This window comes from Drosophila santomea, chromosome 3L, assembly GCF_016746245.2.
Source record: "Drosophila santomea strain STO CAGO 1482 chromosome 3L, Prin_Dsan_1.1, whole genome shotgun sequence".
Classification (NCBI taxonomy): Eukaryota; Metazoa; Arthropoda; class Insecta; order Diptera; family Drosophilidae; genus Drosophila; species Drosophila santomea.
Genome location: NC_053018.2, coordinates 22,671,091 through 22,683,246, shown reverse-complemented (window position 1 = coordinate 22,683,246; position 12,156 = coordinate 22,671,091). Strand labels below are relative to the sequence as shown.

At 48.2% G+C, this 12,156-nt stretch overlaps 3 protein-coding genes across 4 annotated transcripts in view; 1 reads left to right on the top strand and 2 right to left on the bottom strand.

Annotated features, from left to right (window-relative positions):
- LOC120448827 (putative phosphatidate phosphatase) overlaps positions 1-12,156 on the bottom strand; it is an 82,336-nt gene that overhangs the window by 31,198 nt on the left and 38,982 nt on the right. The gene's annotated exons all lie outside the window — the stretch shown is intronic.
- LOC120448828 (putative phosphatidate phosphatase) lies at positions 4,087-6,456 on the top strand. Its single transcript, XM_039631028.2, has one exon. The coding sequence runs from the start codon at positions 4,688-4,690 to the stop codon at positions 5,690-5,692; it is 1,005 nt and encodes a 334-aa protein (XP_039486962.1). The 5' UTR covers positions 4,087-4,687; the 3' UTR covers positions 5,693-6,456.
- LOC120448824 (cilia- and flagella-associated protein 45) lies at positions 8,636-11,023 on the bottom strand. Its single transcript, XM_039631022.1, has one exon. The coding sequence runs from the start codon at positions 10,832-10,834 to the stop codon at positions 9,227-9,229; it is 1,608 nt and encodes a 535-aa protein (XP_039486956.1). The 5' UTR covers positions 10,835-11,023; the 3' UTR covers positions 8,636-9,226.

Genomic DNA, 12,156 nt, shown 5'->3' with positions numbered 1-12,156 from the left:
GTTTATAAAAAGGCACTTTTCGTACTTGTCTGGTAATTTAGTCATTATAACAATGTGATTGGAATGCGAATAAAAACCTAACTTTGTCATTTCAGATTTTGGTAATTCATAGGTAATTAAAATGTGAGGTAAATATGGCTTAAACCAATATTTTATGGTCAACAAGTCGGAAGGGTATCCGATCACAGCATTTAAAACTTCTTATACCCGTTACTCATAAGGTAAAAGATTCGTTGAATGTAGAAGTGTATACATCCTTGATGATTATCACTAGCCGAGCCGATATGGCTATTCCCATCTCACACATTGCCTTACTTTTGAAAAGTGTCATTCGATATACCAAAAAAACAGCAACTTCTTTCTCGTACTACCTCTTGCTGAGTAACAGGTATCTAATAGTCGAGGAACTTGAGTTCAGCGTTCTGTCTGGTTTTACCTAGAAAATGCTAAATCTTGTGCTTGTAAACGCTTACCAATTTCAACTAAATCAGATGCTTAGAGCATTAAAAAAAGCATAATATCTTCAAAAGATTCTGTTTAAACGAAAACGTACTGAATCAATGGTACTTATGCAATGGCGTCACTCAAATCAAATCATGAGTAATTACTGGTAGTTCGGTTATAAATGGTTAATCAGTGCGAGAATTCTGCAAAATGGGTTTATGGATCTCAATCGCTTGGGTGCATTGCACGTGCAAGGAATTAAAATCAATTCAAGTCGATCTCGATTAAATTGCTCAATCCACAGAAAACTTGGCATTGGGATAGGTTCGCAATCTTGAGGGGACTTGCGGCAAGTTATTATTGCTCCCTCATCGAGCCGATCTGGAAATGTTAGGTCTGGTTATTCGCCCCCACTTATTGGTGGCAGCTTAAAGCAGTTCGTCACCTGTCTGATGAATCGCACTTCCTGTCGAAGCTTTAGCTTCCTCGATGTGTTTACCTAACTGCCGTTGGACATCCAACACTTTGCCTATCGGCTCCCCGTGGAGAAAAAAAACTAGGGTCCGCAAACCCATTATAACTCTTGGCATTGGCGTTGGCGTTGTAGTGTCAACAGCAGTCTATTGTCGCAACGCAAACCGATTTCCCCATGCTAATCGCGGAATGTCAATGCCAAGTGCTTCCCTCGGGAGGGGCATTGCGGAGTCTTTATCGGATTGGATCGGCCTGAGTTCCTCATTGCATATTGCGTCGCAGCACTCCCGCCCACTTGCGTCCGATTCCCTATCAGCTTGGCATCGCGTTTTCCCGCTCACACCTTGCCGAGCCAATTCTTACACTTTTCTTATCAGCGACGGTAAGGTGGCTTGGAGAATTGCAAGAGCATGGAAAAAGAGCACTGATTTGGAAAAATGTGGCTCAGCAGTTTTCATTTTGTTGTTGGACAGGATGTGCTTCTTTAGTTCGCAAAACCCGAAACCTATCCGTACATATGCCGAGTCAGATTTTCTTGTTTACCTTAGTCTGAGGCGTAGAGACTATTTACTTGTTCCCAGAAAATCGCGTGGGTTGTGTAATCTACGATTACCCCTGGATCTGCGTATTTAGCGAATTATGTCAATAATAAATTTTGATTTAGTGTCGCCGCAGTCGAAGGTGTCACTAAAGGAGATCCCACTGCCATAAAAAACCAGAAACCTTACGATCAGACCATCAGCTTCTCGGAGAAGTCGTGTTGGTTTTAATAGTGATCATGAGTACCGGTTTTTGGCGCGTGCTGCGGTCGTTCATTGATACGACTTTGCAATTCGATGATTGGGAAAAGGGGCGGATCTGGTGGTGCGATTTTTGCACAGATCAGCTTACAGTAAGCCCCACTAAGTGGTTACTCTTCTGTGTTACGTAACGAAATCAATCTACAATAGCTAACCACATTACCTCCCTATGGCCATCGCTCAGAGGCTCGATTGCGCTTACCTGAAACTATGTTTTAAAATCTACAAAATTCAAGCGAAATCATTTGGGCCGTTAGAAGTGGTAACGCCCACTAACACCCAAATATAATTTTTGAAATATAAATGTTTTTTTAAATTACCGGGTATCTAATAGTCATTTAACTTGACTATAGCGTTCTTTTGATATACCCGTTCCTCATAGACTAAAAGGGTATACTCGATTTGTTGAAAAGTTTGTAACAGGTAGAAGAAAGCGTTTCCGACCCTATATTGTATATAATATTCTTGATCATCATCAATAGTCGAGTCGATCTGGCCCTGTCCGTCTTTCCGTATGAAAGTCAAGATCTCATGAACCATTAAAGGTTGAGATTAGGCATACAGTTTCTAGAGACATAGACGCAGCGCAAATTGACCCATGTTGCCACTCCCACTCTACCGTTCACAAACCGTCAAAAACTGCAACTGCCACACTTTTGGGAAATGTTGTGATATTTTTAGTTTTGTATTTGTCATGTAAATTTTTATCGATTGCTTGCCACGCCCACTCTAACGCCCACAAGCTGTTACGCTCACCCTTCTAAAACGTTTTTAAATTTGTTTTTCATATAATACTTTTCTTCCTTTTTCTATCAATATGCCAGTAAAATGTAAAAATTTCTTGCTCCCACTTCCACTTCAGGAGTAACGGGTATCTGATAGTCGGAGAACTCGACTGTATCTCTTGTTTTATTTTCGTTTGTTAAAAAACTAATTTGCTATGTATTTATCTATGCTTAGCAACTATATTTTCTGCCTTCTGCTTTTCAAATTAAGGACAAACTGTAAATACAATGGAAATAAATTGATATTTAAATTCCTATGTCCCCTTCAATAGCTTATTGGGCTGACTTGTATATTTTCATATCCGTGGCCATTGTCCGGCGAACTCTTGGGGTAATTTCCTTTCAGTGGGACTCCGAAATTAGCATAAATTAACAGCAAATAGTTGCAAGCACAGCAATTTCGATGCAAATTGAGCAGTTGAAAATTGCCATAAAGAAGTCCGATTCGTAGTGCAAATACAAAGTGGCCATAAACTGGCTGCAGTTTATGCACTGCGGCTCCAGCCTCAGTTCCAGCTTCAACACTCGGAGTATGGGTCTGGCTAGTGCTGGCCCTCGCCTCCATTACTGCCGCGTCCACTCCGCCCAGGTCCGTTTACTCATTGGGGTCCGAGCAACGACCTACATCAATACAAATGCTTCAAAGGCACGCAGCGGAGCAGCAAGCCGTTTTAAGTCTCGTCGGAATGACCTACTCCTATGACCACACCAGCCGAAGGAGCTCCAACACACTGCCACTCTTCACTTCCATCTGCCATCTTCCGTCAGCATCCATACGCCTCGGCGTCCACATTTCCAGCGACTCAAATGCAACTCTTTCATTATGCGCAAACGGCAAGTCGCAGGCAAACAAGCCTAAGCAAACTAAGCAGAGCAAACCTTGAAACAATTCAATAGTTTCCTCATTAGTAACATTCGTGCCAAAGCCAACAGGCGAAAAGAGTAGAAGGTCTGAACAGGCGTACACTGGAATTTAACTTTATAAACAAGTCCTAAACAGATACCAATTTAGATAGTATAAAAACCGCTAAAATCAATTACACTAAGCGAGGAAATAAGAAGTCCAAACTTTAAAAATGGAAATGATGATAACGATTATACCGAACACTAAATAAGGTACAAGGAAGTACAAAATGCAAAATAAATCGATTGAACGTCCATTTTATTTAATAAAATAATGTAAATAGCTTTAAAGATTTTTTTTTGTTAATTTGTTGAGCCTCAGTTTGTTAAAATAATTGTATATCTCAATTCAGAAGAAGGACATTCTTTAATACGCTCATCTAAGCTGCTCGGATTTTCCTATGAAATCCAACCTTACAAAATTTTTCACAGCGTACGTGCGAGCTGCGAGCTGAGAGCAGCGCGGTCGTGATAAGGAGGAGTACAAGTACCATTGAAATCCAATATCAATGCGAATCGCACACAGCGCTGGAAACCTTCGCCGCGGTGGGCCGTCTCTCAGACGCAACTTTGTTTGGGTTCTCCGTTCCGAAGACCGTAGACCGTAGACCGGAGACAGAAGACCGTAGAGCGCGGAGCTCGGAGCGCAGACACTCCAGCGGGCCAGAGGCGAACGGCTGCTTCGAAGTCGCGGGGCAGTCGCTACCGGCAGCTCGGCAGCGATCGTCGCCTTCTCAGTCGCCTTCTCGGTCGCAGTTGCAGTCGCAGCCGCGGTCGCAGTTGTAGTCACTAGCAGCGAGCTAGGCACATTCAGCGCCGATCCCAAACAAAGCGTCAGAGCGGCCCAGAGCCCCAAAGACATCGAAACGGAGTGCGGACAAAGCGGGAAGTTCGTGTTTGCTGGGCCCGCTGCCATTGGTTCACGGTCTGCGGAAGGCGGTGCAGAGCGACGGCCAGCTGACTGACGGCTGTTAGCCGTAATTCGCTAATTTCCCGCAAAGAAAATCGCCTTTGAACCCGGCCTGAGAAGTCGTGCGCGCTTTTTTCGAAAGCGAAAATCGCAATATACAACGCTCGACTAAGTGCGCAATTTGTGTGACAACCGAAAAATAAGTGAAACGAATAAACGAATGGCCACAGATACTGGGCGTGAAAAGCAGAAACAAATGTACTGTCACAAAAACCAGTGCCAAGTGTCGATGGATTGGCTCGAACCCACGCGATAAGAACGCGGCTGAAACACATAGCTCACATTAAAATAGCCGAATAGCCACAGAAGTCATGCACACATTCAAGAGGGGGTTTTTTTGCTCCGATCTGAGCATCCGGTATCCCTACAAGGACTGCACGATCACTGTGCCGATGCTGCTGCTCATGATGCTCCTGCTTCCAATGCTCTTCGTGGCCGTGGTGGAGATCATGCGGATCTGCAAGCGCTTCCGCACCAGGCTCTACTTCCGCAATCTGTGGCGCGCGGAGGCCACCTTCAGCTTCGGCTTTATAGCCACCTACCTAACAACCGAGCTGGCAAAGCACGCTGTCGGGCGGCTGAGGCCACACTTCTTCCAAGGTTGCCAGCCGCGCCTCGATGATGGCAGCACCTGCTCGGACCCCCAGAACGCTGAGCTTTTCGTGGAGCAGTTCCACTGCTCCAACCACAACCTCTCCACGCGACAAATCCGAGAGCTGCACGTCAGCTTCCCAAGTGCCCACAGCAGCCTTAGCTTCTATTCGATGGTCCTGCTGGCCCTCTACGTACACGGGGTGTGGCGGGGACGAGGCGGAGTGCGAGTCCTGCGGCACGTCCTGCAGTTCGTGCTCCTCATGGCTGCCCTCTGCGTTTCCCTGAGCCGCGTGGCCGACTACTGGCACCACTGGTCGGACGTCCTGGCCGGCGGCCTTCTTGGAGTGACCTATGCCGCCATCACAGCAGCCTACGTAGGTGACCTGTTGCGGTTTCGGACCAGCAGCACCGCCAGAATCCCGCCCTCCTTAAACTATAGCCACCACCTGCACCACCAACTAATGGCGGACAACAATAACTCGACGGCCTCGGCTAAGGTCCACTTTTTGGGAGCAGCTGCCTCTGCTTCAATGACCACCACTACGCCACTGGAGGACATCCAGGACTCGGATGTAGAGGACTCCAGGGACTCCGAGGAATCGCACGACTCTCAGGACTCGCAGGATTCGCACGCAGAGGACGAGGACGACAACAAAGAGGTGTACAAGCCGCAAATGTCGCGCCATGCCACACCGGTCGCCGATCTGACCCACGTCGTCTGAGACACTAAGCTGGAAATGTGGCGTATGGGAAATAATCAGGCTTATCGCCTGGCGGCTGCTATTTCGACTATTTTTCCATTTAGAAATCGAAACAAACAGAAATATGTGATAAGCGCGCGGCGCACATTTTACCTGATATGCCACTGTCCACCCCCCCCCACTCTCCTCTGGCGATTTTCGAAATCCAAAGCGATCGATCGGTTGTGCAACTCCGCTGCCAATCCGGGAAATCGATTCGGCCTTCGACGGCTGGTTGCTCGATGGTGATCATGAGAATTTTGGCCATGCGCGAGTATCTCGCCAAAAGAATCTGCCGCTGATATTGCAAGGCCGGATTGAGCCGCAGTATCTCGGCGAAGCTACTGGCTCTGCGCTAGCCACTTGGTTGTTTGTAAACAATACCCCACTCACGTCGCAGTCGTCGCTGCTGCTTTTGATGTGGCCAGCCCGCCAACATGGAGCTCCAGCTCCAGGCCCCAAACAGCTGCGACAATCTCTGGCAGCGACGCCGACTGCTGCGCTTTGCGGCTGATAGTGCATAAAAATAATAAATAATAATAAATGCCGCGCTTATGGCTGCACAGACTCGGGAAACCCTCGCTTGCGAGGCTGGAGGCGAGGAGCGGGATTTATGAACAAATCAATTATGTTGAGTTTAATTTTGTTATTTGTTTTATGTTAATTATGTTTGGCTACCGACAGATTTTAAGGCTTACTCTAAGTGTTTGCTCTACAGGCTGAATAAATGTTTATTGCCCAAGTGATTTACGAGGTGAAATTTTTAGGTTTGGCTCCTCAACATTCCGATTCGGCGGGGCTTCCAGCGCACCACATTTCCAGGAAACCCCTTTGCTGAAGAAGGCTAGATTGTCCATAAACAAAGGCTTGATAAGGCCACCTATCAGATAGAAAGATAAATAAATATGTAATTGTGGTCATAATACCCCTAGAACAACACATTTCACATCGAAGAAAACGAAAATAAACATTCTTGGCCCGACTAAATGAATATGTCCCAAGCGTGTCGCGTATCTAATCGGACACATTTATTTCATAATCGCACAGTCGTTCACCCACATACCTGGGGGAATAGTCACAAAGTCTTATATTCGCAGGGCTCAACTAATGGAATGGTCTTTGGAAAGACAAGACGGGGCAAGTAGGCGCCACCTTCGGCAGGTGCACGCTCCTCCTTATCGGTCGGATTAGAGCGTTAAGGGGCGAAGAGGGTCTTCAGATGGAGCAGATAGCATCGGCAGGCTATCAATCAATACCCCTTGGCGACACTCCTTGATTGCGGTGTTCAATTTAAGACCATTTTCCCCATTGATTTCCATTGATTTGCCATGTCAAATTAAGCCGAGTTCCGTCTATTTATAATTCGCTATTTTTGTGCTCGGTCTGCTGCCCGATGCGCAGTTTCCTGTCGGTGACCCCCACAAATCCATTTTGTAGCGACACCTCCGCAGCGGACCAATCAAGCGGCTTCCTCATTTATATTGATTTTCCATTTTCAATTTCGTTTTTCCGCTCATACCGCGTATTGATATGCAAACGGACGCACGACTGATGCCGTAAGTTTGAGGCGCAATTGAGACCCATTACCCAGTCACCTAGATATGGAGGAAGCTCTTTCTGCAGATGTAGATACGGACACAGATACCGAAACCACTTTGCTCATCTGTCTTGCGCCGCTTTGAACTACCTAGAGTATAACAGAGAGGAAATGAAAAGGGAAAGAGCTTCTGCGGCTGTGGCAGAAACACCAAGCCGCAACTACAAAGAAAAAGCCATAGGAACAAAACGCAGAACTAAAGCCGAGCAATTTATTTTTAAGCACACATATCGGAGGTAGCTCATCCCTACCCTCCACTACCGAACTATTGAGTGCCCAGGGAAGGCAGCCCGAACTGGAGCGAACTGAGGAATGGAATCAATCTGCTAATACAAAACAATTGTGTGCAATCTTGTAGATAAATTTTGATGGGAGTAAAACGGCGGAGGAGCGATGCCGAGGAGTGCCGGGGAATGCAGTGCACACTAAGGCAGCTGCGTCGTACTTTTTTCCAATTACAATATCGATATTTTGGCTTTTACCTTTTTGCCCAGCACGATATTTATAAATGCCAAAGATGCCGCGACAGGCACCGTGGGATATGGCTTATTAAGCTTTGGAAGATATAAGTAAATTCGAAACTGAGTGAGTTCAGATCCAGATAAATTAGTGAGCAGAAACATTTTGTAAGGAATCTAGCTTAGATTACATTAATTATACTCTTTTCCAAGTTAAAACTTATGCGCCTGATACAATCAGGTTCCTTTTAAATGCATAGAATATTTACCTGAAAGGCCGAATAATGCCAGCAACAAGACGATAATTATTTTACCCACAGTGTGGCGTAGGAAACCTAGAAGGTTTCCTCCGGATTTTCAGTACTTGTACCACGGTTTGTGCAGACTCCCTCGTACATCGGAGCATAGTTTGTCTCCGCTTCTCTATTGACATTTCCTCAAAACTTTTCTCATCAATTCACGTCAGGGTGTGTGTGTGTGTGCGCGTGTGTGTTGGTACTTGTAAATACGACAACGTTTATTGTCATTGGAATTATTACTGCCATATGCGAGTGGCAGGCAATCCCAAGCCCAGGTTCTCGTTCAGGCTCACCCCCATAGCCCTCTGCGGGTCCCCGACATGTCGTAGGTAGGAATCTCTATGGTTGTCAGGGGAAACCTGTTTCTCGCCTGCAGCCTGTTGGGTGGCTGTATGTGGGTGTGGGGTGGGGGGTGGAGGCGTATCTTGGGTATTTTTTTGGCGTATGCGAAAATTTAACGAATCATGAAATACGATAATTGAACCATGCACAAGAGTTGGTCGTTGCCGTTGTCGCTAGCGGTGGCATCTCCACTCAAGCTGGAGCTCCAGCTCCATCTTCATCTTTATCTTCTCGTCTTCGTCTTCTTTCCATTGTTTGCTTGTGTACGCTCAGCGTATGTGTGTGGCATGATAAAATTTTATTGTAGCCAAAAGTTGGCTACCACTTTTTCCATGGCACCCAGGCTGTAGTTTTTCCCCACCCCATTCCCGCTCACCCGTAATTGTTTGTGCCCACCCGCGGGGAAAGTGGGTTGCTGGGGGGAGGTGGACTAAACGCCTACATAGTTGGAAATTAGCGTGATGTGTGGGCGGACTCTTCTACCGCACGCGCAACAATGTCGCTTCGTTATCAAGGCGCTTCTTTGATTTCGATTCGCCATTTACTTTTCGCTGTCAATTTAACGGCATACTTTTGGGCTGTGAATCGGCTTCGAACTTCGAAGTTCGAACCTCTTAGATCTTTGTAGTAGTGCCTACCTACCCAGCCATGAAACGCATTCTTGCTTGCTGGAAACAGCACTCCATCTATTAAGTGTATTTTATTTTGAAACCTTTCAGTACTAGAACTAATAGCATACTTCGAGGTGCAACATGTACCCCACTACCGGCATTCCAAGAGCGCCCGACAATAGGCAACCGCGTGGGAGTTAAGAATTTCCTCAGCGGATCCGGTTGCGGGAGCTTTGGATGTTCTTCAACTGCTTTTCCACCTCCCGCAGATACTTTTCCGGTAGGCAATTCTCGCGCATAGTCGCGATCTTAGCGCTGATCACCTGCTGGATGTTGGCGTCCCGCTGCTTCTCTTGATCCAGCCACTTCTGCACTCTTACGGCTTCCAGCTCGGCCAGACGACGACGCTCCGACTGTTTGTCTGTCATCTGCTGGCGCAGGTCCTGGCGGTACACCTGCCGCTGAGCGTCCCGCTGACGATCCATGACCTTCTGCTTCTCCTCCTCCTCGCGCATCCGATCCATGACCTTGGCGAACTCCTCTCCGGCGTGGGCGATCTCCAGAGCCAGGCGCTGCTTCATCTCCTGGGCCTGCTGAGCCCGTGCTTCGAGCAGGTCCCGCTCAGCCTCGCGACGCGCTATGGCCGCTTCCTTTTCCCGTTGGCGGTACTCGCGCTCCACGCGGTCCCGCTCCTTCAGATACTTCAGCTCGTCGTTGGTGTGGCGCGTCTCCATGGCTTCGGCAGCTACCGTGAAGATGCGCTGCTGGCGGCGCTCGAACTCTTTTTTGGCCAATCGCTGCATTTCCTTTAGCTGGCGCTCCTTCTCCTGCTTATCGCGCATGTAGGCGGTTACACGCAGTTCAGCCAATCTTTCCTGTTCGCTTAGCATCGCCTTAAAGACGTTGGACATGTCCCGGATGCGCTGGAGCTCCTCCCGGAACCTTTGCTTGCGCAGTTGGGCAAAGGCCCGTTGCTGCTCCTCCTGGCTACGCAAGAGCTCGGTGGCGCGTCGAATGTCCTTGGCTTCGTCGGCCACCCGCTTGGCTTCCAAGTAGCGCACGTTCTCGCGTTCCGAGAGCTGCTGCCGAATCTCCTGCGCGTAGCGGTTCCGCTTCTCCACCTCCAGTCGCTCGCGCTGATCCTCTTCGGTCAGCGCTTTCTGGGCCCGTTCGTTGACCATACGTGCCAGTCGTTCATCGTCCTCGCGCAGCGCCTTGGATAAAAGGTGCTTCTCATGGATCTGCGCTTCCCGCACAGCTTTGCATTTTGCGTCGAGAATCATGCGGTTTATCTGCTTCACCTCCTGTTCTTGCTCTTGGCGGGCAAGAAAAGCGCGGCTAAGCACAGACTGCTTCTCCTCCAGGACCTCGCTGAGCAAGGTGGTTCTGCCCTCCGACGCGCCCACCCCCTTAGCCTCATCGATGGACTTGAAACGCCGTCGCGTCTCCTCAACCATCTGCAGCTGCCTGCGGTGCTTTTCCTCCTGCTGCTCAATTCTCTGCAGTTTCTCGCTTACGGTTTCTAGTTTTCCCTGATCCTTGAGACGACGAAGCTCCCCGGCATGGAGCACCACCTGTTTTGTGCCCTGATTGCGCTTTCGATCGCGTTCATTGCGCTTTAGTTGTTTCTGGTCATAGGCTGCCGACTGGTCACACAGTGGTCTCCTGAAGGACCCAAAGGGTGGGCGGAACCCACCAGGGGGCGGGCGATAGGCTGCCGTTTGGGCTCGTGCCCTGGCTCTCAGCTCATTGCACTTTTGTTGCACCTGGGATTCTGCACTGACGAATCGCACATTGGAGGCGGAAAAGCAGGGCATCCTTCTTAAAGGGAACTAGTTAATAAGGTGTAAAGAGGTGTAAGACGTGTCTGGAATCTATATCCTGAACCACGATTTGAGCTACAATGAGTGATACGACGGGGGGAACTGAATTCGATTCGCGTTGCTGGGACAACTTGTTTGGCTAGCAAGCGATGGTAACCTTGGTGGCCATGACGTAGCCATGCAACCCGCTATGAGGCGCAAAGCTATCTGAAAAACACTATGTTCACTCCATTGGAGTTCAATGCCAAAATAGAGATAGCGAGTGTAGGCATCCGACAGCTCAGAATTGAAATAGGCTTTCCGAAAGCTTTTCTCTTGATTTGTTCTGACTGCCACAGCGCACCCAACCACTCTTATCTTCCCTGCCCACTGGGCGAGCATTTAATCAGTCCCCGTCCTCGTCCTCATCCTAGGTCCCGGACATCAAAAATGCAACCAAGCATAAATTTCGGGGCTCTGCGGCAGCCCCCTATGATTTATGCGCCTTGTCCAAGAACAAACATGCTTGGTCCCACCCAAATCGGTCCCTTCCTGACCAGACCAGTACAACCCAGCTCAGCCCGCTCCAATGATGTGTGCGAATGTGTGAAAGAAGTCAGCAATTATGCGGCATAGAAAAGCAATAAGCCAACAAAATTCACACATTTTGGTCGGATCCCAAAACTGGACATTTGAGATATCGGGGGAAGTCTCCGACCCGCACCCAACTGTCCAAATCTCCGTGACGGCAGCATCCATCCATCCTGGCCGCCCACTGGCCAGTGCGTTGGAAAGTCTAAGCTGGCAAAAGTTTACGGCCACACATACAAATTAACTTTACCAAAGCAACAGACAGAGCCGGGAGCCACGCCCACATTGTCAAACACACACACACACACACACTCGCACACCAAAAGCATGGGGCGTGGAAAGAGGATGGCTGACAGAACGTGGACTACTAGGGCTAGTTTCTGGGAGCATTGAAATCCGAAACCGAAACGAGTTCCACCCATTTCAGCTGACTTTAATAAAAAGTTTTCCTTTTTTCCCTGTTGCACACACAAAAACTTTCTCCTATATGGAATGCCTTCGCAGTTCCATTGGCCTCCACCTCCATCTGGGCCTTCTAGTTGGATGCATTGAGGCGTTAAAGTCAACTTAAGCTGGCTTGGGCCGGATTGCCTCTCGGGGGAAATGCGTTGCCAACCAGTCCGCAAATGTAAATTGACATTTTCGAGTGCACGATTGAGCAAATGAACGTTTTTTTTCCCCCACCACGACTCCAGTGTCCTGTGTAATGGCAGTCAAGTCGTTGGATTAGCACCGTGAACCTCCCA

Bases quoted from the DNA above. Each gene is read 5' to 3' on its own strand.
- LOC120448828 (XM_039631028.2), top strand. From the start codon at position 4,688: ATGCACACATTCAAGAGGGGGTTTTTTTGCTCCGATCTGAGCATCCGG.
- LOC120448824 (XM_039631022.1), bottom strand. From the start codon at position 10,834: ATGCCCTGCTTTTCCGCCTCCAATGTGCGATTCGTCAGTGCAGAATCC.